Below are 25,764 nucleotides of genomic sequence, written 5' to 3' on the forward strand. Positions count from 1 at the left end.
AACTGTCACTTTGAATACTACATGCAAAACTTGATGCAACAAATAAGTGTTCTTCCTCATGTTGATTTGCAACTTGAGCTTCTCCTTTTTGTTGTTGCCGTCCTTTCTCTTTGTAGATGATCTCAGCGTGCCCAAGTTTTTGATATTTTCGGCATCTCATATCCAGCTTTCTCCAGCATTTGAAGTGAGGATGATTCTTTCATTCACAATATGGACACGAGAGAATTTATCTCCTCTGTTGCTGCCTGAAATGTGGTTACTTACATTACCAACAGAAACTAAATTATTTTCTGCATAATTCTTCTTCCCTTTGATTTTCTTGTTTTTTTAAAGGATAGTTTTGCAGATTGTCCTAAAGTACACCTTGTACCAATGCTTCCATTCTCATTAACCTTCTTTGCTCGTGTACCTGCAATGCATTTGGTAATCCAGCAAAAGTTATCCTTGAAAGATCCTGGGTATTTTCTAAGGAAGAAATGGTTGGTTCAAACTTCTCAGGTAATGTAACAAGAAGCTTGTCAATAACTCTTCTATCAGGAAGCTTATTTCCCAACATTCTTACCTTGATCACAATGCTAAGAATCCTATCTTAGTATTCTTTTACATTTTCAGAATCTTTATTTCTTTTTACCTCAAATTCTCTAATGATATTCATAGATTTCATACCTTTGATTTCCTCATCTCTTTGATATTCTTCTTTTAAAAAAATCCCAGATTGCTTTTGTTGATTCCAATGTCATGATTTTTGGAAAAATTATAGGTGATAGTGCAACAAATAAGCAATATTTAATGAAAATCAAATGTGCTAAATTTAATGAATGAGGTGACAATATTATAAGAGACTAATGTGAAAGATAATAGCAATCTCAAATGAGCCTAAGAAAATGTTACCAAAACGTAGTGACCTATGAGAGTGTAAAGTTAATAAAGAGACCCAATCCCTATGAACACTCCAATGAATGTATTGAAGTTAATGCATAGTTAAGACTAATTATGAGATGAGAAATCATCTAATGGATATGATTTCCTCATACTAGAAGCAAACTTCCATGATGTATGATTTGAATGTAATGAAACTTTGTACTGAGCCCCGATAGGCTAGCTATGAGTGGTGATGCCTTCCTTCGCGAAGGGGGAGGTTCACGTAACTCTTATGATATTAGACTGTCCGGCATGCTGGGTATGGGTCTCCTAATATCTCCTATTCTTTGAACCTATACTGCAAATATAGAGATCTAGCAGGGTTCAATACCCTATATACGCTAAAATATTTTTGTTCACTTTGGCCGGTGATTCCACCTCTTTTCATTGTGGGGAAGACACTGGATTTCATGATGCTCACATGATCTTTGTCGGTTAAAGTTAATGTTCTCAATCAATGAATGAGGCCAACCGCAAATGATGTACATAATGAAATGAATGATACTAAAGGTGTTAGGATCGGATAATCAAGAGGTAACCTAGACTTAAGTCATGACACTAGGTCATTCTTGATCATTGCACAGCGAACCCAATAAAAGTGTTAAACTACATCCTAGGTATAACTAGTGTTTACAGTAGCTTATGAATGTATGAAGTGAAGTACATATGAATGAATGAAGCAGACTCTGTGTTTTCTAACGAAAGCTCCCTAGTTGAGGTCCCACATGTTCAACCCTCGTTATTGAGATGTCTTGATGTAAAGTCCATGATTTTAATGTTTCATGGAATATTAATGCATGATATGAAAGATGTTATGTGCTATATGCAATATGATATGTACTATGTGTAAGATATTATGTGTTGTGTGCAATATGATACGTATGATGATGTATGTTACTCTCGTGGAATGACATTCCTATGCAATTTAGCAAGTCCATTGAATAGACCTTCCACAAATCATGTTGTTAGGAAAGAGCTATTTTTACTCATGCATGTACTTGGTGTGTTCTTTCATATACCCATACTTAGTACAAGTGTGTACTAATCCTATACAATATCTACTTTTAGGTGCAAGCACAGGTGGACGTTAGAGCTTACCGTACGACGTTGCAACTATTCCGACGTGGAGACTTTATCCGGACTTGGTAGTCCCTCATGCTTTCAAGGATGTCTACCGTTATTATCTATATTAGATGTACGCTTTATCTAGTGGCGCATGTCCCACTAGTGTTTCATTTCCAATTTCATTTTAGACTTTGTATTGGTGTCGTTTTGGCAAGAATACATTTAATGCAATAATGAACTGGTTCTTTCATTTGATTATCTCTATGTTAGATGGTTGATTTGTGAACACCTATGATTTTAAGTATAATATATTTCGCATGAAATAAGAAATTAAAATTTTCAAATTTTCCTCTAAAATTAACCTAGAAGAAGTAAGTATGATGTATGTAGGCTTGTCTGCGACCTATGAGAGGTCAACGACGCTGGTCTCGTCTGGGGTCTAGATTTTTTGGCCGTGAGAAAGTTGGTATCAGAGAACTAGGTTAAATTCTGACGATAATAAGTTCACATCAACCACATCGAGTAGTTTCTAAGTCATGGTAGTGAAGTGTACCACTATCCTGAACTAGACACTACATTATGCGTAGGAAAATTTTGCTTATTCTAATCTTATAGTGATTTCTCTAATGTCTAATTTCTTGGTGTTATGAGTATATCTAATATCAATTATATTTGTTTAAGAAAATGAACACAAGGGGGAACACTGGTCAGGGGAAAGGAGGAGTAGCTGCTGGGGGTATGAGTTGTCTGGAGTTCCTCCCCCTTGAGAGATTGACTATGATATCGACTTAGAACCCAATACTAAACTAATTTCAATTTCTCCTTACAGAATGACTCCAACTGAACTCAAAGAGTTGAAGCTACAGTTAAAAGATCTCACTGACAGGGTTTCATTCAGCCGAGCGTATCCCCTTGGGGCGCTCCAATGTTTCTTGTGAAAACGAAAGATGGAACCCTTATGATGTGTGTTGATTATTTGCAGTTCAATAAAGTCACTATCAAGAATAAGTATCTACTTCCCAAAATAGATGACTTGTTCGACCAACTCCAAAGGTCTAGTTTCTTCTCGAAGATTGATCTTCATTCACGGTACCATCAACTTAGGGTTAGGGATGGACATATCCCAAACAAAGCCTTTCGTACCCATTATAGTCACTATGAGTTCCTAGTAATGTCATTTTGGCCTCATGAATGCACCTTCAGCATTTACGGATCTCATGAACAGGGTCTTCCATGAATACCTTGACTCTTTTGGCATAGTATTCATTCATGACATTCTCATCTACTCTAAGACCAAGAAAGAGCATGAACAACATTTGAGACTAACCTTGCAGGTACTTAGACAAAATCAGTTGTATGCCAAATTCAGCAAGTCGGAATTCTGGCTTAGATAAGTGACCTTCCTAGGTCATGTTGTGTCTGAAAAGGGTGTGGAGGTAGATCCTAGGAAGACTGAGGCTATTAAGAACTGGCAAAAACCTCTTACTCCCACTGATATCCTTAGCTTCTTGAAATTGGATGGTTACTACCGCAGGTTCGTTGAGGGTATTTCATTCATTGCTGCCCCACTGACAACTTTGACTAAGAAGAAAGCCAAGTTTGAATGGACGGAGACTTGTGAGAAGAGTTTCCAGGAACTCAAGGACAGAGTCACGTCAGCCTTGGTGCTTACATTACCTAAGTGTGGTGATAATTACACTATTTATTGTGATGCATCTAGGGTTGGTTTGGGTTGTGTTCTTATGCAGGGTGGTAAGGTGATAGTTTATGCGTTCAGACAGCTCAAGTTTCATGAGAAGAATTATCCCACTCATGACCTGGAGTTGGTAGTTGTGGTGTTTGCACTGAAGCTGTGGACACACTACTTTTATGGGGTGCATGTGGATGTGTTCACAGACCACAAGAGTCTTCAGTACGTGTTCAGATAGAGAAAGTTTAATCTACGTCAGCGGAGATGGTTGGAGCTGTTGAAGGACTATGACATGAATTAACACTACCATCTAGGTAAGGCTAATGTTGTAGCTGATGTTTTGAGCAGGATGAGCATGGAAAGTATAGCCCACGTTGAGGATGATAAGAAAGAGTTGGTGAAAGATGTACACAGACTGTCCAGACTGGTAATTTGGTTAGTTGACTCTTCTAGTAGGAGTGTTTCAGTTCATCCTAGTTCTGCATCATCCTTAGTAGTTGAAGTCAAGAAGGGTCAGCATCTCGATCCTGTGTTGATAGAGACAAAGGACTCAGTGTTGATTAAGATGAATGAGTCTTTTTCTTTTGGAGATAACGGCATACTTAGGTACCAGGATAGGCTGTGTGTACCTGATGTGAATGATTTGCGAATCGGGATCATTGCAGAGGCCCATGGTTCCAGATATTCCATACATCCAGGTTCCAGCAAGATGTATCATGATCTTAAGCATATCTATTGGGATGGAATAAAGAAGTACATTGCAGATTATCTGGCCAAGTGTCATAATTTTCAACAGGTTAAGGAGGAACATCTTAACGCTGACAGTCTTACTGAGATTCTTGAGGTTCCAACTTGGAAATGGAAGGCCATTAATATGGACTTCGTGGTTGGTCTTCCGAAGACTAGGAGTCAGCATGACTCCATATGGGTTATTGTGGACAGGATGACTAAATCTGCCCAATTTATCCCTGTGAAGTCAACTTACAGAGCCGAGGATTATGCGAGACTCTACATTGATGACATTGTGAGATGGAATGGGATTCTTTTGTCTATCGTTTCAGATAAAGGATCTCAATTAACTTCACATAGCTGGAGATCCTTCTAGAAGAGCTTAGGCATGCAGGTGATGCTTAGTACTGCCTTTCATCCTCAGACTGATGGGCAGACAGAGCGCACCATTCATACATTGGAGGACATGTTAAGGGCATGTGTGATTGACTTTAGGGGTAGTTGGGACGACCATCTGCCTTTGATAGAGTTCTCATATAATAACATATATCACTCCATCATTGGGATGGCAGCGTTTGAGGCACTGTATGGTTATAGATTTAGGTCTCCAATTGGGTGGTTCGAGGTTGGAGAGTGATCCATCTTGGGTTTCAGAGATCATTCATGTGGCCTTAAGGAAGGTCAGGGTGATTAGGGACAGGTTTACTACTGCTTACAGGCGAAACAAGTCTTATGCAGACAATAGAAAAAGACCCTTAGAGTTTGATGTTGGTGACCAAGTCTATTTGAAGATATCACTTATGAAGGGGTTGATGAAGTTTGGCAAGAAGGGGAAGTTGAGTCCGAGGTATGTTGGACCATATGAGACATTACAGCGTGTGGGTGAGGTGGTCTATGAGTTGGTATTTCCTACGGATGTAGATTCTGTTTATCCAGTCTTTCATCTGTCTATGTTAAAAAAGCGCCTAGGTGATCCATCATCGATTTTACTAGTTTAAGGTTTCGGGGTAAGGAATAAGGAGGTTTCCATAGTAAAGGTTTTGTTGAGGAATCATCTTGTTGAGGGTTCTATGTGGGAGATTGTGGCCTGTATGAGATCCCGCTACCATCATCTTTTCAGCCCTTGAGGTTAGACTTCCAACTCTTAAGTCTAAGTTTCCTTATCTCTCTATTCTTTGTTGCTATTGCTTGATTATGTATAGTAACTATGTTATGATCTGACTGGCATTATGATAGATAGTAAGTAGTGTCATTTAAGGGACGAATGTTCCTAAGGGGGGAGGGATAATTTAACAACCCTAAAAAATTGACATGCTAAGTAATGATTAATGTGTCTAGAATGCCTATGATTAGATCGAGGTCACACGGATTGATGCGCGTAGAAACAGACCTCTGAACCCTTTTGACAGCCAAGCCAACTAACTTGGGGAGTTAGTTGAGCTAGGAGAGGTTGGGTCCAACCATGTAGGGCTCCCAAATATGATGATTTACCTGGATGAGTCTTTACCAAACTTAAAAAGGGGAAATCTTAAGTTTGAAGGATTTAGGGGTAAAATGGTCTTTTTATAGGCTAAGGGTAGTATCGTAATTACCCTAAATAAGTAATTAATTATTTAATTAATAATTTGGAGGGGAATTTTGGGGGGAGAGGATCAACATTGGCCTTTGAGTTAAGTCTTGCTCCACCAGGGTTCGAACCTAGGTGGAAGCAATGATTTAAATTGTTTTTATTTTAAATTGGTAAATTAAATTAATTAATTAATATTTATTCTCTGATTTAATAAAAAAGCAAAGTCATATTTTTTTAAAGGGTTGAAAGAGTCCTAGTTTGACTATGTCTTTACCTAAGCCAAAACTACCTTGAACGTTTCACTCTCACGTCAATACCTCACTTCACGATCATTCTCTCTTCTTTTTCACGTTTCTCTTCCAAGAAAAAATACTAAAGCAAAAAAATTACTAAAATTCTTCACACTTGAAGAACTTACACGAAAATATAAGAAAATACAAGCTAATAAAAAACGTTAGGCAAAAGGGAGGATTATTCCGTCTATTTGGTGTTGAAGTTGAGGGGATTCGGACGTGATTTTTCGAGAAGGTTTTGGGCAGCAAGTAAAGGTTTGAACTACATAAAAGGAATGGGTTTTAACCTCTTTGTCCCTTTCCCAGGAGACCCTTCGTACTCAAATGAATCTACACTATAAACTAGGGTTGTTCCCCTTTACACATTCGCTGTAACTAGATCCCATCAATTTATAGGTTGGGTATGTTTGCATGTAGAAATTAGGGATGTAATGTGTTTTCGTGAATATTAGGCTCATGTATGTATGTTCGACGTTATGTGAATGTTAAGCATGCTGTCCGAAGTTATGTGTTTATGTGTGCAAAATGTGTAGACGTGACATATACTCTTAGTTTGAAGTTCGAAAAAGACATGTTATAGTCGTATTATTAAATGCAAACTTTTATAAATCGTGATGTTCATATGAAGTATAATGTTGCTGATTTGAATGGAAATTATTAGCTAAATGAATCCATGAAAATGCACTTAAAGATGTACTAAATGATCCATGAATTAGCCTAAAAACTAACATGTAAGTGTTGATGAAAATGAGCTGAAAAATGTACAAAATTTTCAGCATCTTGTTGATGAGTTTTGGCCAAGATAAGTGATGTGAAAAAATGCTGATTTGAGTGCAAATCTTTATAGAATTTGATCTTGAAAGTGCACCTAAAGAACTCACTAAAAACTTCTCCAAACTTATAAACATTTATCGTGAAAGAGGTGAGAAAATAGGCTGCAAAAATGTGATCAAAATTCCATCACTTTGATGTTACTTTTGGTCAAGTTAAGTCAATTAATATGTTATGAAAAAAATGAAGAATAATAAGTGAGGTCATTGAGCATCAAAGCCGTGAACTCACCATGTAAAAATTCAAAACAATAATGTACGTTAAAGGAATGTGGTAAGGGGTATTCGTACCCGTGACCTCGACCGAAAATGTAATTCTAAAAATAAGAAATAAGAGGAGTGGGATTCGAACCCACAACCTCTCGGCCAGACTTAAGGAATTAAAAAGAAAATATTGGTTGAGGCGTGTGAGAATCGAACCCACGACCTGTAGTCTAATTAAGGGAATTAAGGAGATACAAATAAAGTAAGGCCGTGAGGATTCAATCCCACACCCACACGACCAACTCAGAAAAGTCAAGGAAAAGAAAATAAAATAAATTAGGCTCTGGGTGATCAATCCCACAACCTCTCTGTCCCAAATGAAAAAAAATGAAAAAGAAAGAAAAAAATAAGAAAAAGTAAATGTTGGCATTGGGGCTCGATCTCGGATCCCTAAGCCAAAGTGAGGTTAAGTCAAACATAATTTAAAAGACAAGTGTTAACCAAGGGATTTGAAACCGGGTTTTTTTGCCAAAATTCCATATTGATACATAAGTCATACGTGAATAAATGTTCAAAAATAATGTTGCCTACATAAATCAAAATCGAGATCTTGGCACACTTAAAAGATGCATAAGTCTTGTACCACACAATCTTAGGAAGATATGAATTACTTAAAAGAACTATGAATGTAGCCTCAGGACTTGTATTTATAGACCCAAAAGTAAAGCATACGTTTAAAGTAAGTGAACCTAAGATGTATGTAACTAAATGATGCAACCCTAGAAGGGTTAAGCAAGAGATTGAAACACACTAAATAGCCAAGTGAAGTGCATTGGCATATGATGAAATGAACATTCACGTAAAGGGGTGAGTAATTATGAAAAGCAAATGTGCTAAATTTAATGAATGAGGTGAAAATATGATAAGAGACTAATGTGAAAGATGAAAGAAATCTCAAATGAGCCTAAGTAAATGCTACCAAAATGTACTCACCTATGAGAGTGTATATTTAATAAATAGACTAGTCTCTATGAACACTCTAATGAAAGTATTGAAGTTAATACATACTTAATACTAATGATGAGATGAGAAATCATCTAATGAGCTATGATGTCCTCATACTAGAAGCCAACCTCCATGATGTATGAGCTGAATGTAATGGAACTTTATACTGAGCACCATTAGGATAGCTATGAGCGGTGATGCCTTCCTTTTGGAAGGGCGGAGGGTTCACGTAACTCTCATGAGATGAGACTGTCTGACATGCTTGGTATGGGTCTCTTTATATCTCCTAGTCTTTCAACCTATACTGCTAATATAGGGATCTAGCAGGGTTCAATCCCCCATATACGTTAGCATATTTTTTGTTTTTTGCATATACAAAAAATCCCTGTGGTGGAAGTGACCCAACCGTTTGTCCCAAATTTCTCAAACAGCGGACTTAGTTGGATTCCATTTATTCTTAATCCATTGGATTTATAGAAAAGCTTTTGCCCTGCATTTTAATCTAAATGGTTCCTCAGAACTTTGATAAATGATCAAACATGCCTTATCTTCAAAAACTAATGTCAATCCATTTTCAAGTAACTGTCCAACACTTAATAAATTTTTATCAAGTTCAGAATGAAATAGAACTTCATAAACAAATTTTGTGCCTATATAATCTTAATAGCTACAGTCCACTTTCCTTTTGTAGTAAGGTATTCTCCATTTCCAATCCTGACTCTTGATGTTGTTGTTCTATTAAGCCTTTTGTAAAGCTTTTCATCACTAGTCATGTGGTTTGTACAACCACTATCATAAGGCAACTGTCACTTGAAGTACTAGATGCAAAACTTGATGCAACAAATAAGTGTTCTTTCTCATGTTTATTTGCAACTTGAGATTCTCCTTGTTGTTGTTGTCTTCCTTTCTCTTAGTACATGATCTCAGCATCCCCTAGTTTTTGATATTTTTTGGCATCTCATATCCGTCTTTCTCCAGCATCTAAAGTGAGGATGATTCTTCCTTTCGCAATATTGACATGGGGGAATTTTTCTCCTCTGTTTCTGCCTGAATTGTGGCTACTTTCATTACCAACGGAAACCATACTATTTTCTGCATAATTCTTCTTCACTTTGATTTTCTTTTTTTTTTCAAGGATAGTTTTGCAGATTGTCCTAAAGTACACCTTCTACCGATCCTTCCTTTCTCATTAACCTTCTTTGCTCGTGTACCTGCAATGCATTTGGTAATCCTGCCAAAGTTATCCTTGACAGGTCCTTGGTATTTTCTAAGGAAGAAATGGTTGATTCAAACTTCTCAGATAATGTAACAAGAAGCTTGTCAACAACTCTGCTATAACGAAGCTTATTTCCCAACATTCTTACCTTGATCACAATGCTAAGAAGCCTATCTTAGTATTCTTTGACATTTCAGAATCTTCATTTATTTTTACCTCAAATTCTATAATGATATTCATATCTTTCATACCTTTGATTCGCTCATCTCTTTGATATTCTTCTTTTAAAAAATTTCAGATCGATGTTGCTGATTCCTACGTCATGATTTCGGGAAAAATTGTAGGTGATAGTGCAACATATAAACAAGTTTTTGCCTTGGATTTTCTTGTATTCCTTTACTTGTTAAGCTTGACCTGATTCATTGCTGGATTGCTTGGTAAAACAAAGAATTATGTAATCCTCCTCTACTAGTTCCAGAGATTGTTGTCTCAACCCAAAGAGTTTTTCGAATCCATGTTTCTAATGGCTATTCAAGGAAACAGGTAGGGACTTTATTGATGGTCCCCTCATACTACACTCACAAGTACCTTAATAAGAGGGGTATGATATCAATTTGTTGGTGTTAACAGCTAAAGAAAAAACATACGACAGAAGAAGAAAAAGAGAGATATTATATTAAGTTGAAAGAAGTAATGTTTAAATAGAAGGAACTCCTAACAATATGTAGTAAATAATTGAGTAACTACAAAATAAGAATCTTCCTAATAACTAGGCACTAAGTCTACCAACAACTCTACATTCCTAAAGACTAAGAAACTCAAAGCTGAAAAACTAAAACAGGAATATATATCATCTAAAAACAGAAAATACATCAGCAACCATGTCATCATGCCAACTCAAAATTAATTAACAACTCATGAGGCAGATTGTAATAGAAATAAATTCAGTAAACTCTTTTATCTTTATCTTGGTTATACTTGTTTAAATTTAATATGATAAATATTTTTTAATGATTTCTACTGTCGTCCCAAGAATTCATTCTTTATCTTTATCTTTATTTTGGTTAGTAAATTATCTATTGTTTTTTGCCAGCCATTGTGTACTTGAAATGAGCATTTACTTAAGTCTAAAACTCTCAAAACAAACAGTCTCTCATTTAACAATTATCTAAATCGTATTTGATGATACATATTTTCTATTAAGTTCAAAACAGGTAACGTACTCATTGTCCTTCAATTTGTGTAACAAATTTTGCTCTCTTAAATTCTGTAGCTAACATGGTCTTGTGATACTTTTCTTTTTCTTTTTACTAAACTTCAGGGATCCAAAAATGCGTAAGTACTGGTGGTAGAACGACAACATTAAAGGGTGTGAACTTGAGCACCAACGCATTTCAGGGTGGTTGCAATAGACGAAGAGTTTCATATCAGTGGAGATTTTTAGCTATTGTCAAGGGAGCTCAGATGATTCTCTTGGAAAAAACATCCATTAAAATTTATATTATCAAAATTTTCATCAGAGAAACTTGTATTTTTTTCTGGATATAAATGAGAGTAATATCAAGGAATTTGGTTTGAATTTGTAGGTTCATTACTCGATTCTGCAATTTCAACAGGTTTGTTTTATAATAACTAAGTGAAAGAAAATCTTACTAGAAGTTATTTTGTTTAGTTTTAGTATTGTATAAGTGTAAAGCAGTTGGATCTCTCAGATTGCAAATGCTTCAAAAGTATTCTAAACTTCAAGGGTTCACGAAATCTCGAGATTTTGGTGCTTCAGAATTGCTCAATTTCGAAGGAGATCCATCCATCAACAGGAAAATTTGATAGACTAAATGGTCTATCTTTGTATTTTTGCAAAAAGATTATGGGTCTTCGGAGCAGCACATGCCAGCTAAAATCCCTTGAATACTTGGACATTAGTTATTATTCATCTTTACAATCACTGCTAGCTGACATTGGAGATATGCAGCGTCTAAGGCATCTTCTCGCATGTGATACCAGCATAAAACAACTATCTGTTGAAATGTTAAGAAGACCAAATTTAGAATCCTTTCGATGAACGTTCCACAAGATTATATATATAGAGATATTGGGAGTTTATCCAACTTAACTTCTCTAGATTTGAGCGACAATAATTTTCTCTATCTACCCTTTGGTTTTTTGAAGTTACCATTGTTGATGTCCTTGTGTTTGAATGATTTTGTGAATCTTCAAACACAGTCATCAATATTGAATTTAGAGTACCTCGAAATTCTTGAACTTAGAAGCTGCCAAAAATTGGTCATTAAAGTGTTGACAACCTTCCTTCAATTTAGAAGAACGACATGATTTATTGTACTTCTCTGCATATTCCATTTGATGAAGGATTCTTTAGTACCCCTGCTCTATCAATTCCATGTAGGAAATATATGAGTATGAGTCCTCTCTCTCTCGCTCGTATCACATTATTAATTATCTAGTTGTAACATCTCACAATTCGAAATAGTTAGGAAGAAGCTTAGTACTGGAAATCGACATTTTTGGAAATAATTAAATGGATATTGACTTTAGTTAGAAAATATGAGTTTTTGGTCAACTTCAACCGGTCATAACTCCTATCTCAGGATGATTTAGGTGTATTTCAAGATGTGGTTGGAAAGTTCTTGGAATAATCTTTCCAACACCTCTAAGTTTGCGGGATTCCGATTTTATATGAGTAAGTTATACCCTTTGTAAGTTGGTATGTTCAGTTAAAGTATTGGCCAATCTGGATTTTAGAAGGGTAGTTTGATCTTTTCCTAAACATCATGAGGCATTGCCTATCACAAATCATAATCCTTGAAGTCATAATTCAAATCAAGGAGATTTAAGGGTCAATTCAAAATGAAGTCAAGAGTCAAGTCAAGAAAAGTTTAACCAAGATTTCGAAGTTCTTTTACAAATGTTTTAACTTTGTTTTAACACTTAAAGTTCCCGATGAGTTAAGCAAAGAGTCATATTTGAAGTTCATTTCTTCATAAGTATATGGGTACTAAATATTCCAGAAGGATTAAAAATGTTCACAATTAAATAAGAATGGAAACTGAGATTTCAAAAGAGCCTTTCGGCTAGTTTTCAGAGAAGATTAATTGCTTTCTAAATGAAGAAAGAGAGGAAACATTGATTTCCAATGTAGGCTTTGAGCTGTGTTTTTGAGAAATGATCTTAAATCATAGAAGGAAGTATGTACATAAACATAAGAGCTAGTATTATATTAATTTTTTGAGTAGTATTGAGCATCGATATGAGGAAGAGTTCAGACAACTCACAGCCCCCATAAACCATATAACCAGTATGAATAGAAATGGGTCAATACTTTTAAGATGATTCCTTGAGTTCTTTTTAGCATAGACGAATGGATCTACTTAGTAGTTTAGGTTCTATACTAATGGCAAGGTATAGGAAGGCCATGGCAGCATGAGGCAAAATGATGTATCATCATAATAGCTCTTATGTGATGGTTGTCGATTAGAGAAACTGCTACAGAAGTTAATTGTATTTTATACACACACATACATCTCAGAGTTATATTGTATCTTTGCATACATATAAAGTTGATATCATGTTTTAACTAACTTTTCTTGATATTGCACATGTTTTAAATTCCTTTATAATGAGTTCAGTCTTGTAGAGTTAATTTGAGCAAAGTAAGTTGTTCAAATTTCCATTCAAGCCTATGTCTGGAATTAGTATATACATTGGGCTGGACTTGATTCATAACCAAAATGGTGTTGAAGCTATTGCAACTTACTTTGGAGTAAAACATTGTTGTTTCAATGTACATACTTAGAACTTGACTCAATACACAACCCACATGGTGACAAAGTAACACACTTTCTACCTGAATCAGAAGCAGATTGTGGACACATCATTAACTAAAAGAAGAGGGTTGGAATCGAAATCACTCACCGCTACAGAGAAGGAAACCAAGTAGCTGATTTTCTTGTTGCCTTTTTCATTCTAAAGACACAGGTAAACACTAATAATAGTGTGGCTACTAAAATCAAACATGGAGGAACAACAACCTATAGATCATAGAGGCAAAACGAGTTGGTAGGTAAGAGAAACTTAGGAGACAGAGGATTCTCTGAAGTATGGCAATGCGGCTACTAGTGTGTTTCTTCCGATCTGATCCTTCCATCACTACCTATAACTAGAGGTTGTCATTTGAGGTGTAGCCAAGAAAGAAATTAAGCAAACAAGTACGAATTGGTACTCAGGACAAAAACACAACCTAGATCTCAAGTAAATTTATTGTTTGATGTTTATTTTTTGAGCCTTTTCATGGTTTAGCCCTAAGCCCAACAACTTGGCTAGCGTCTGGGCTATCCGTATTCACAACATATAGTTCCATCCACATATGGATACATTAATATATATACTACTCCCACACTTGAAAAATCAGGAAGGCAAGACATTGTAACATGACAAAGAACAAAAACAATGATTAGAGAAAGCCAAACAAATAAAAAGTCTCAAATAAGTGTATCAATATAAAACATAATTGCAGCAACACATATCTCACTGTCTTGAGATTTTAGAAGTCACAAAGAAGGTAACACATCATCCTTCAAAACCATCAATTCTCTTAGTTTTGAAATATTCAAAACAAACAAACAACATGAAATTAAACAATCACAAATCAGAGCAACCCAATGCTTGTTTGATTCTTAAAATTGTGGCGCTCAAAACACCATGAATAGAACCCACTACCTCCATTTTTTGCTGCCTGGAGGTTGGATTATTATTACCACAAATCATTATTTGAAACGTCACTGTCAAAATTGAACCATTTTGTGCATTTGCAGTGTTGTCCCTATTTGAGGAGAGCCGACCATCGGGACTTATGATGATACCAGAGGGCAAAATGGAAACTTTTGTTGCATCACCTCCATTGACTATTGAAGTGACTGCTCGTAAATCTATGGGTGCATAGACTAAAAATGCTCCCATTTCATCAATACTCGTCTCTTCAAGCACTAACATTTCCTTATGCATCTTATAAGGCTGTTTATGCATTACAATAATTAAAAAATATTAGGGTAAATACAATAAAAGAATAAGTGACGATAAGTTATGTTTCTAAACAATAACAAATTCACTGCTAATCCTATTTAATAATGAATCAGAAAAGGATTATAAGCAATCTTGTTAGCTATAGGGCTATAGGTCATTTAACAACAGATTTACGAGGAATTTCATAGCTAATTCTTGTTCTTTTTCATAGTGAAATATATTTAGCATTATAAGTTTACCTAAAAGATAGTTAAAGATAATTATTGGATCACCCAAAAAGCCAAGTGAAATTATAAATATAGAAAATGAGACAAACAATAACTTGCTATATATGGTAAGCTATGATTAGTGTATATAAATTAAACATGAGAAACTTCGTCTTTTTGTGTGTGTCTTGTAATTGTTAATTGAATACAAGTCAAAAGTCATATTGTATCGTAGAAATTTCCTTTTGATTCAATAATTAAAGCACAAAAAGTCAAAAGGAAACCAAGATACAAGTTTAGAAATTTTGGTAGTTTTGCATGAGAAAAAATATAAATCCAGTCATAAGAAATATTATTTGATTCTTGAAAAATGTCATTATTTATTGATAATTTAGGCATAAATAGCTAATTATAAATAAATAAATATGAAAAATACCTGAATAATCGTAATGCTATTTCCCGGAAAAGTTCCTGTTAGTACTCGATCTAACTCAATCACATTATTTCCACCGGTCAAAATATCCCACTGAAAAAAATAAAATTATAAACAATATCATAATTTAATTGACAAAAAATTAGTTTGTGGGATGAGTATATTTTAAGATTACCTATTTAAAATAATATATGTACAATCAATGCCAATACTAGCAAAACATATAGATGATATAATATGTAGGGGCTTGAAAAAATAAAATCGACCGATAAATCAAATCGAAAAAGTGCTATTGGTATATTATATATTAAAACTGATACACTACTTATTATTCTTGCCCTTTAGCCTTCCATTCACACTTCATAGTGACTTTGAGTTCATAATTTCACATTATATAAAATGTCTAAACCTAAGATAAGAATCTTAGTCCTCTTAATTAATCTCTGTGTAACACTTGTATAATTTTTTTTATGTTAGTTATTATTGTTTCTATTTTATCAATATTTGTACAATTACATTGTTATCTTATCGCATCAAATTATTGGAGAAAAGCCATATATTTTATAATCATTTCTTATTGGTTAAACTGAAAATTGAACTTTTAAGGAACAAAATCGAATAAAAATATCTTATTGGTTTGATTTTTGTAGCATATTTAAAAATCAATAAACAAAACCTATAATACATCAAACGAACCGAGCTGACATTTGCACACTCCAGTAAACAGGGAACATAATATTAGAAAATCAATCGAATTCCGGACTTTAACTAATTGATTTAAAAAATTCTTAACACTGAACTCATTATATTTTAATGTTAACATTATGATATTTATTGAAATAATTGTGAGTTTTACATAAGAATCTATACATGAATTGAAAAGTAAATTTCTATATGGGTATTTTAGGGGTCATTCGGTTAACAAGATATTCAAGTATTGGAAATGTATTGCATTAAAAATTGAATATCAATGCAAAGATATATACGATCATTCCTTTTTATGACAATCATTTCCTATAACAATATTTCTCCTATTATATACTTTAACAAAAATATATTATTTGTAATAGCACAATGTGGAGCCTGTAGAGGGTAGAATTTACACAACTCTTACCCTTATATCTTGAATGAAGACAAACTATTTTTGAAATACTCTCGGCTAATTCAATATAGAATCATAGTTTTATTCGAAAACAATATAAATTTTATGTTATGTTATTATTTTCTCTATAATAACATTTCGCTATAACAACTAAAAAAATTCTGAACAATTGACATTATTATAAAGAGGATCGACATATACCTGATTTCTTGTCTTGTCATCGTTGAAGAAACTAAAGACATCTTGGAATGAAAGAGGAAGCCATAGAGAAGTAGTGGCAATGGCAATAAAGCCTTTTGGTTGGATAATTTCTTCATTTTTTCTTATTGAAATCCTATCTCCACGGTTTAACTGTGGTGAGATTGAAAAATCTCCATGGTTGTCTGTCATGCTTAGAATTTCAAAAAATTTCTTCACCATTCTTTGAGATACTTTTATCGTATTTTTTAGCCCTTCTGGATCATGAAACACTGAAAGTAAAATGAAATTTAAATAGTACAATAACATATATATCTAGTATAATTCCACAAGTGATGTCTGCAAAGGGTGGTCATATCTTGAGAAGGTAGAGGGGTTGTTTTTGATAGATCCTCATTCAAGTAAAGTATATCAAAACTCAGATATGAAACGAAAATACATAAGGATATAAAGGAAACAACATGTAATACTAAAGTAGAAATAAAATCTTAGGAAAGTAATTATAATAATATTAATAAAGAAACAAGATAAGCGTGTCTTTTTGTTTTTTGTAAAATAGTTTTTTTAGGAAATCTATTTTTATTTTCATATTTTGTTTTGAAATTACTAAATATATTTCCTAAAAAAAAGAAACTTCTATTGAAGATTGATAAAAAAAATATTAACATATTGGAAAGTATTTTGATGATATTTCTACATGTTAAAGTAAATAATAATATTTGAGTGTCGTTAAAGCATTGATATAAAACTTAAAGTTGACATGATTGTAAAGAAAAATAACTTTACATAGAAAATGAGAGAAATGGTTATTTTTCCTGATTGAAATTTATTTTCTCTATAAATTTTTTTCTTGGACAATCAATAAACATCAAAAAATAAACAATTTTTTAATGGTTTAAACCATAAAAAAACACACCCCTTAAGGAAATATGAAAAGTTTAAAAAGGAGATGTTTCAAATTAAAAATTGAGAAAATTGTAAATAAAAATGACTTTTAAAATTAAACGAGTGATCATTTTCCGAGCCCATTAAAACAAAAAAAAATCACTGGTCGAACATGGATAAAATACGTATTATATATACTCCTTAAAGTTTAAAGAATTTTAAAAGGCCATATTTCAAACATATAAACAAAGAAAAGAGATGGATGAACCCCTTCAAGATTTTTAAGTTTTTAAGTAAAGCTGCCTTGAAGTGATGAAAAATTTACAATTGATTCTTTTCTCACCTTATAAATTAAAATTCAAAAAAGTAGTAAATAAATAAAGGGAATACAAAATCAAACCTCCTTTGAAATCATGCCTGGTAGGGTATGTTGAACCCATTTGAAAATTAAATCTCTCACACATCCTTTGAAGTGTAACAATCCATCTTTTAGCTCCGTATGCTTCACGATCACACAACAAATCTCTAAAGATATGATTAACCTGATATTTTTCATATACTTGAACATGTTCCACCCATGTAACCTGCAAGAGTAAAAATAATCAAGAAACAAGAATAAAAATAATTAACTTAGTTGGAAAATAATGAGGAAAGCGTGTTTGAAATTTGTGTTTTTAGCAATGAATGTCATTAGGCAAGAATTGAAAAGGTTTTAGGATCGAATCCACACGCACACTTGATGATTAAGAACGCAAGAACTTTCAAGAGAAAGAGATGAGAGAGAAAGAGAGATCAATATTTCGTAGTAACACCCCGTGAGTAAATTTCCGTGGCGGTGGGGTATATATATTAATAAATCATAGTATTTTTTGTTACAGAGAATAAGTGGAGAATAAATAGTTATACACATTAATAAGTCTCCACAACCTAACAAAAGAACCATATGAGGAGAAAGAATAATCCTCGCTCTTTTGATTCAAACATCTGGGACATGAACAATAGTGTATAGGCCGGGGTTCAACATAAAAATGATGACTAACAACTCTGATAGCATGTTAAAAGGATAGTTATTGAATCTAACTCAATCCTAAAATAAAACTTATCAGGTTGTGGGGGATTTTCAAAGGTTATACAGACACGGAAAGAATATTTTCTAAAACAAGATGGGGACACTTAAATAACCCCCATGCAAGTCCCAAAGTTGATCATTTGGAGAATAAATTAACAACATAACATAACGACACAAAATTGGATAAATCGAGAATAAAGATAGTTTGACTCTTATATAATATTAGAAACAATATACATCATGAAATAGGCATCAATACAAGTAAATTTGTACCTATGTAATATACCTTTTGAAAAATAAGCTACATATAAATAGTGATATGTATGTTACCTGTTTGACTTGTAGAATAAGGCTACACTACTCAAACAACTGTGAAATATAGCTAGAAAGAAAGACTCTCTATGGATCCAATGGGTGCATACTTATTTCATAAAGAATAGGGGGATTGAAACTGTCACTTTACCTATTGTTGCTTTATTGGTAGTGTGAAAGACTTTGAGTACAAGAGATATGATAATCCCAAGGCAAGATGGGCAGGGTGAGTTGATGATGGACTTTGCAAAGGCACAGAAATGTGGGAAGTTTTCTACCAAGAAGATGAATAACTATATCATGCCTACTTTTCCAAGAGTAGAATGGAATAGTATTACTTTGCAACGACGAGTACATCCAACATTCAAATTCATCTTGTGGCTAGCTGTGCAAAAAAGATTAGCAATTGTTGAAAGACTTGAAAATTTTGGTATTAAGGTGTCATCTGAATATGTGTTCTGTACTAATAGAAAGGAAACCTTTGAACCTATTTATTTTGATTGCCAAGTGACAAAGACATTATGAGAAAGAATGTGCAACTGTATAGAAATCCAAAGATGTATTCACGACTGAATCAAGACTAGTGTTTTTGTGAAGATTGCATATATCATTTAGAGAGAAAGAAACAAGATTAGCTTCTTTCGAGGAAGACTATATGTTGATATAGTCTTTAGAGAGATTGGACTGCCTATTCATCTAAGAGGACAACACAAGGCAATATGGAAATCCATTCTACAAAGACTATATAAGTATCCTTAGAGTAGCATTTTCTTTGTAGTAGATTAGTTTCTTGATTAGTTTTATGTATGATTAGGAAATTAGATGGTTAGAAGAGAAGCTGTTATGAGTGTTTCTATGTAATGATTTGTTAGTACGTGAAAATCCTTGTGATAAAAAAATAAAATAAATTTCAAGAACAAATGCATGATCAGACTACATACAATTGACCCAGTAATATGGACCACCTGTATAGTGGGAGATTAATTCACATAATTTTCCTATTATATAAATATTGATATATAGAGAGGATATGATTCTTACCTTACTTTAGCCATTGCCCATATCTTCAATTACACAACCAGATGGGAACTTCCAAGAATAACAAGGTACACCACACTGAATGCCGTTGAATATATCATATGAAATATCCACCAAGATCCATGTTGTTGCATCAAGCTGTCTATAACAACGTATGAAGAAAAATTCTCTAGCTTCAACTAGAGGAGATAAAATATGCAACTTTTCATACATCTGAATTCAAGAAACAAAAAAAATTGATCATTTTACGAGTCAATTTCAAGATTGATTTAATTTCTAGGGGGGAAATTTAAATGATGGATAAATATTTTACCAATTGCGTAGAGCCTCCCCAAGTACCAGAATCAAGAACTTCAATAGTCTTAGCTTTTGTGACTATAGTAGGAAACAAGTTCATATATTTGACCTACATATAAAAAAACAATTACTTTTAAGCATATGATTAATTATTAAACAATAAGAATGACAACTATGTTTAAAATTAACTACTGATTGTCCATGTCTATCACTCCATATAAACTCATCTTAATCAATATTGTATGGGAGAAAATTAAAAAGTGAAATGGTATCAACCTATTGAGAAATAGCCAATTTGTGGAATTCATGACATTGAGTTAGATTTCAAAATATCATGACAGTTTCTTAGATCTCTCACTTGCTCAAGTTCAAAATCCATGATATTGGCATGGTATGTTTCCACATGAGAAGTGGTAAGTTCCCAACGAATTCTCACATACTGGCTACTTTTCAAAAATCAACTAGCACGCCCAATCTTTAATATACAAAGCATATATATATATATATATATATAACATGAAAGTGTTGATGAAACTTACAGGATCAAGAAAATTATGGATCAAACCAATTGCAGTCATTGACACAATTCCACAATCCTTTGATGATTCAATTCGACCCGTTGATGTTTGGGGAGGTAGAACTTGATTTGAAAATTTTCTTCCATAAATCTCACGATGAATAAAACACCGCCTATCACTTGATGAATCTACCCAAAATGGATCTTTCATTTTCCAAAGTTCAACCATTTCATTCATAGAAGCAACAACAGTCTCAAACATTATTGTTTGCTTCCTACTATCATGATGACATTCATCATGTTCTTGTGGTGATGGAGATATCATTGAATGTGCATGAACAATACTATTCTTATGATTTTTTTCTTGACGAAGAGGAGGATATCTAATAGGAGAGCCACATATGTCTTGGTTCAACAAACTTCCATCAGATGAATTTGAAGATGATCCAAGAGTCGATATTTGTGGTGCAAAATTTGAATCCATCACAAAAGGTCTTCCAAGAACATGTGAGATGAGATTTGATACTTTTTCATCCTGAAAAAATAAAATTTTAAGTTAGTTTACTTAAAATAATAGGTACATATCTAAATAAACATATTTGAGAAGTGTATAATTTGCTATTAGTGTATATAATTTAAATTCTATCAATCAATTAATTGATTGTGAGATCAAGATTATCTCTCTTATCAAGGAAGCGTGCAACTCATATGCACGGGGCGGAAACAAATCCAAGATATAATTTAACACATTTAATACTAATGTAAATCTCATTAAAAGTGAATCACTTCCTACCGGGATCTTTGTACTAGAGCTCAAACCTAAGACCCTTTGTTAAGGATAGATGAATCTTATCCATACTATAACAACCCTTGGTAATAGGATTCCAAAGATTAATTGTTTTGTTTATAAAATTATCGATCCAAACATAATATTTACTTATTCTGACACCTTCATTTTTCATGATAAGTTATCTTCTAATACCTTAAAATCTGATTAATCCATCAAGTTCTAACCGTGAATTTGCCTCGTCTTTTGTTATATATAAGTAATTCTTTACAATATAAATAGAAAAAATAACATAAAAAATAGGATAAATAGAAGGTTTAATTACTTGTTCTGTCAACCATCGATTTGCTGTTTTCATATTTTCTAAATTACGTTCTCTTTATTCTTTTCCAATAGGAAGTCCATCACATATTGGACACATAATATTCTTCGTTGCCTCTTTCATTGCCTTATATTCACAAAGAAATCTTTCTTATTATTTTCAAAGAACATTGTTAATGGATTTCTCAATTTTAGTCTGATGAAATATATATAACCAAAATTAATCACATATGGAATAAATACAAACATAATATAACATATAGGTAACTAAATAATTGTACAAATGATTATTATGTTAAATTTTTATTATTCACAAATAAACGATCAATAGTGCACATTCCAATAAATTGAAGATTTTTGTATTGAGCAAGATATTACTTGTATCAGAAATAGAATATTATAATAATTGAAGGACAAAAAATGCTACTTAGCCTTTTTATAATGCTTGAAAAAAAAAATTTCCATCCATCTTTGTTTAAAAGTTCAAAATTCTATTCAAATTTGAACCACATATACATTCTTCCTCGTATAAGAAATATATTTCAAAGAATTTTTTTATAGGTGAAAAAAATAATCCATGAAAATTTAGTTTACTCAACTTGGCCAAATTTAACTAGAAGTTCTGAACCACATATTATCTGAATCACTACTACTAAGCATAGCTCCCACAACTAAAAACTTCTCTATGATATCTACAACACTGGCCATATTCAAGCTTCACCATTTTATCCTCGCTTTGTTACCTACTATCCTCTTCTTCCTCTCCCATACAATCCAAAATTCAATAGATGGAGTTAGTATTAGGTCTTTAAATTCTCACTCGGGATAACCAACAGTCTTTATAAAGAACATTATATTCCTTCCTAAGAAGCAAATAGTCTATATGAGTTTTATCTACCGTGCTATGGAAGGTTATCAAGTTCTCCCGCTCCTTCAAGAAACTCGAATTGACTACTACCAACCCAAAAGTTCTTTAAAAAATCCATAAGTTAGACTCCTCCACATTCTAGTCCCTGAAACTGAAACCTCCATAGTAATCACTACACCCCATTGGATTAGACTCAATGTGACCATTGAAATATCCTTCTATGAATAACTTCTTTGTATTTTAAACACCTCCACCCATCTCGTCCAAATCCTCCCAAAAAATCTTCTAGTCCTCCTTGTCCAAGACCATTTGCAGATCGTAAGCACCAACAATTTTCAAAGTGGACCCTCCAATTACTAATTTAATCATCATCATCCTATCATTGATCCTCCTTGCCTCAATCAATTCCTCCCTAAGCTCAGAATCCGCTAAGATGCCTACTCATTTGGTTTCCTGGATACAAGTTATCCTTCTCTTTTTGAGAATCTTCACTAGCTCTATGAAATTTCCCATCAAATACCATGATCTTAGTCTAGATGTGATAAAAATAGTCATGTTAAGGAAATTACATTGTTTGGTAGTTGAACATTTAACGAGAAAACTAATTTTTCGATAGAAGTCAAAAATTGGGTTTTGGTCTATTTTAAGCCCAACCCAACCTAAATAATTTATTCATCCGCTCATTTATTTATACAAATTATTTTGACTAGTCAGGACTTCATTCAATTGGTCCATTTAATATTTCAAGATTTTCTTCATTCATCAAATAATCTTGAAAAGGAAAATCATTAGTTTTGAGTGGCAAAACCAAATTTTTCTGACTTAAATTCTCAAAACCTAGAAGGCATTCAATATTTTGTCCATTTTGTAATTCCTTGCTAATTATGGAACTTGCTAGGGAGTTCATGCACTTTTAATTATTTAAAATGATTCAATTGTGGATTTTATTAAGCAACAACTTAATTGACTTGGAGGTTAGATGATGAAAATAATCTAAATGAAAAGAAATTTCTTTGATAAAATTCATATATTTATGAGAGAACATACTTTCAAATCTATTAAACAATTTAACATGGAAAATCAAATTACTGATTTAGGAAAACTATATAGAAATTGAAAAGTGAAATCATCAATAACGGAAATTTTTGTACGCAGCCCGAGTGGTGGGTGATAGTGGAAGTAAATAACTTGATTATTAAGAGGAATAAATTATCTTATTTATTTACACATTCTAACAACTTAACCAAATTTAGAGAAACGATTTACCAATAGATCACTGCTTTTCATTAAATTGATTCAATTTTTGTCATTACTTTTTCAAGATTTTTGAAAATTTTAATTAAACAAAATATTAATTTATTGTTGTTCATAAACAACAACCACAACACCAACACCAACACCAACACCAACAATAACAATATCCAATGAATTAAGTACAATTGACAATATATAAAAGAATTAACTAATCAAAATTACCTTTGCTTGAGCCCTTCTGTTTTGGAACCAAAACTTGACCTGCATATGGTCAAGCCCTACTTCCCTACCCAATTGTTTTTGTTGATCCTCATCTGGATGCGGACATTTCTTGAAGAATCTTCATTCAAAAATTCATGAAGAAAAAATATTATTCATCACTTTGAAAAAAAATAAACCAAAAAATGAAAATAAGAAAAAAAATTCATAAATACATGGTGGATTGAAAAGTATTTCTCCATCATTAATCAGGTCTTAAGTTGGAGCATTGGAACTAAAACTTTGGTAAGGAACATTTAACACTAAAATGGGACTCCATTCCTCACTTGAATTTGAATTTGTCGGGCCCTAGATCAACTACCAGATACTCACTAAAGACTGAAGAGTAGTAAGTACTCTTTTATCCTTAACTAGAAGCCTCGTGTTGAGTCATGGGACAAGAGTTTTCACCATTGATTGGGAGACGCTTATCCCCCCCCCCTCCAAAGTGAGACTTTCTGATGCAAATCTGAACTAAGCAGATCCCAAAGTGTGATTTTTCAATGCAAATCTAGATTAGTCAATTCCAAATGATTGATTTTTTAAGTGATCTAGATTAGTTGGGCCCTAAAATGAAATTTCTCGAACAAAGTTAAATTATCATGCCTCAAAAGGGGTATCAAACATAAAGGGAAATAGATTGTTTGTGTTTTTGGTGAAAAAATTAGAAAGACATTGAACTTTAACGAACTCATCTTCTTATGCTAATGTCATAAATAATAAACCAGTTCATTGATAATGATATATATAAATATATATATATATATATATATATCAGATTAATCATCAAAATAAATTATTTCAAAACCATTTTAGCAACTCAACAAAAGAAATTAGGAAAAGCGAAATCAAAAGTACAAATCTTTTATTAAATATCGTGGACATGTGGGGAACAAAAAAAAAGAAAAATCTATAAAAATAAACAAATATCAATTGATGGACAAAAAATATGTACAAAAAGAAAATCAAATTATTCTATCACTAATAAAATTTAATTTTACCACTGATGCAGTTTAAGCAAATAACATCATCTCTTTGAACAAACAAAAAAAATGAACAGATATATCTAAAGGATCAAATGTTTTTTTTAAAAAAGTTGATCTTACGCATCAAGTCTTTGAATTTGTTCCATAGAATATTTGTGGTATTGTCCATCCCTTTCCGATCTTTTTTGCAAATTTGATGATTCTCCAGCAGGTTCTTCCCCAAAATCTGTCATATTTTTGGATAATTTTCTGTTTGATACAACAAAATAACAAAGAAACACAAAAACCAAGTCTTAATCTATTTGATTTATTATGTAAACAATCAATTTATATAAGAAACAACTAAAATAGAACAAAAAGATAAGAAAATAAAAGAGAATTTTTTCCACACCTTTTGATTGATGAGCAGCGATAGAGAAAATGAAATATAAGTGGTCTATTTATATAGTAGTTGATTGTAAATTTGAAAGATACATAGAATCTGATATAAAAAAAAGGGGGGCAGGGGGGGGGGGACTCTAAAGAATACTAAGGGTTTGTTTGGAAAGACACCATGATAATTCAATTTGGTGTAATAACATTGTCTAACCTATTACTCGTTCAGGAGGTAATTTCTCTCTCCAATTGCTAGGAAGGAGATGTGAATTGTTGATAATTACATGGTGTAATTATA

At 33.0% G+C, this 25,764-nt stretch overlaps 2 protein-coding genes across 3 annotated transcripts; both read right to left on the reverse strand.

Moving 5' to 3' along the window:
* Window positions 1-14,006: 14,006 nt before the first annotated feature.
* Window positions 14,007-25,336, reverse strand: LOC112941543 (homeobox-leucine zipper protein ROC8-like). 2 transcript variants are annotated; one of them, XM_026031123.2, is made up of 9 exons: window positions 25,212-25,336; window positions 24,070-24,187; window positions 20,640-21,152; window positions 20,117-20,209; window positions 19,807-20,016; window positions 17,785-17,968; window positions 16,503-16,756; window positions 15,203-15,292; window positions 14,007-14,551 (listed from the first exon to the last, which is right to left on the reverse strand). In XM_026031123.2, the coding sequence occupies exons 1-5, from the start codon at window positions 25,322-25,324 to the stop codon at window positions 19,813-19,815; spliced, it is 1,041 nt and encodes a 346-aa protein (XP_025886908.2). In that variant the 5' UTR covers window positions 25,325-25,336; the 3' UTR covers window positions 14,007-14,551; window positions 15,203-15,292; window positions 16,503-16,756; window positions 17,785-17,968; window positions 19,807-19,812. The 2 variants fall into 2 exon arrangements, with proteins under 2 accessions (XP_025886908.2, XP_025886907.2); XM_026031122.2 differs by having other exon boundaries at window positions 16,503-16,771.
* LOC138348627 (homeobox-leucine zipper protein HDG11-like) lies at window positions 14,180-16,691 on the reverse strand. Its single transcript, XM_069298184.1, has 3 exons — window positions 16,503-16,691; window positions 15,203-15,292; window positions 14,180-14,551 (listed from the first exon to the last, which is right to left on the reverse strand). The coding sequence occupies exons 1-3, from the start codon at window positions 16,689-16,691 to the stop codon at window positions 14,180-14,182; spliced, it is 651 nt and encodes a 216-aa protein (XP_069154285.1).
* Window positions 25,337-25,764: the final 428 nt, after the last annotated feature.

Source organism: Solanum lycopersicum, chromosome 5, assembly GCF_036512215.1.
Source record: "Solanum lycopersicum chromosome 5, SLM_r2.1".
Classification (NCBI taxonomy): Eukaryota; Viridiplantae; Streptophyta; class Magnoliopsida; order Solanales; family Solanaceae; genus Solanum; species Solanum lycopersicum.

Bases quoted from the DNA above. Each gene is read 5' to 3' on its own strand.
- LOC138348627 (XM_069298184.1), bottom strand. From the start codon at position 16,691: ATGACAGACAACCATGGAGATTTTTCAATCTCACCACAGTTAAACCGT. The intron at 15,293-16,502 runs GTATATGTCGAT...TATTTTTTTCAG, and splicing joins ATGACAAGACAAGAAATCAG to TGGGATATTTTGACCGGTGG. The intron at 14,552-15,202 runs GTATTTTTCATA...ATGCATAAACAG, and splicing joins ATAGCATTACGATTATTCAG to CCTTATAAGATGCATAAGGA.
- LOC112941543 (XM_026031123.2), bottom strand. From the start codon at position 25,324: ATGACAGATTTTGGGGAAGAACCTGCTGGAGAATCATCAAATTTGCAA. The intron at 24,188-25,211 runs GTAAGATCAACT...TTTTGAATGAAG, and splicing joins CAAATTCAAAGACTTGATGC to ATTCTTCAAGAAATGTCCGC. The intron at 20,017-20,116 runs GTAAAATATTTA...TCTTGAATTCAG, and splicing joins GGGGAGGCTCTACGCAATTG to ATGTATGAAAAGTTGCATAT.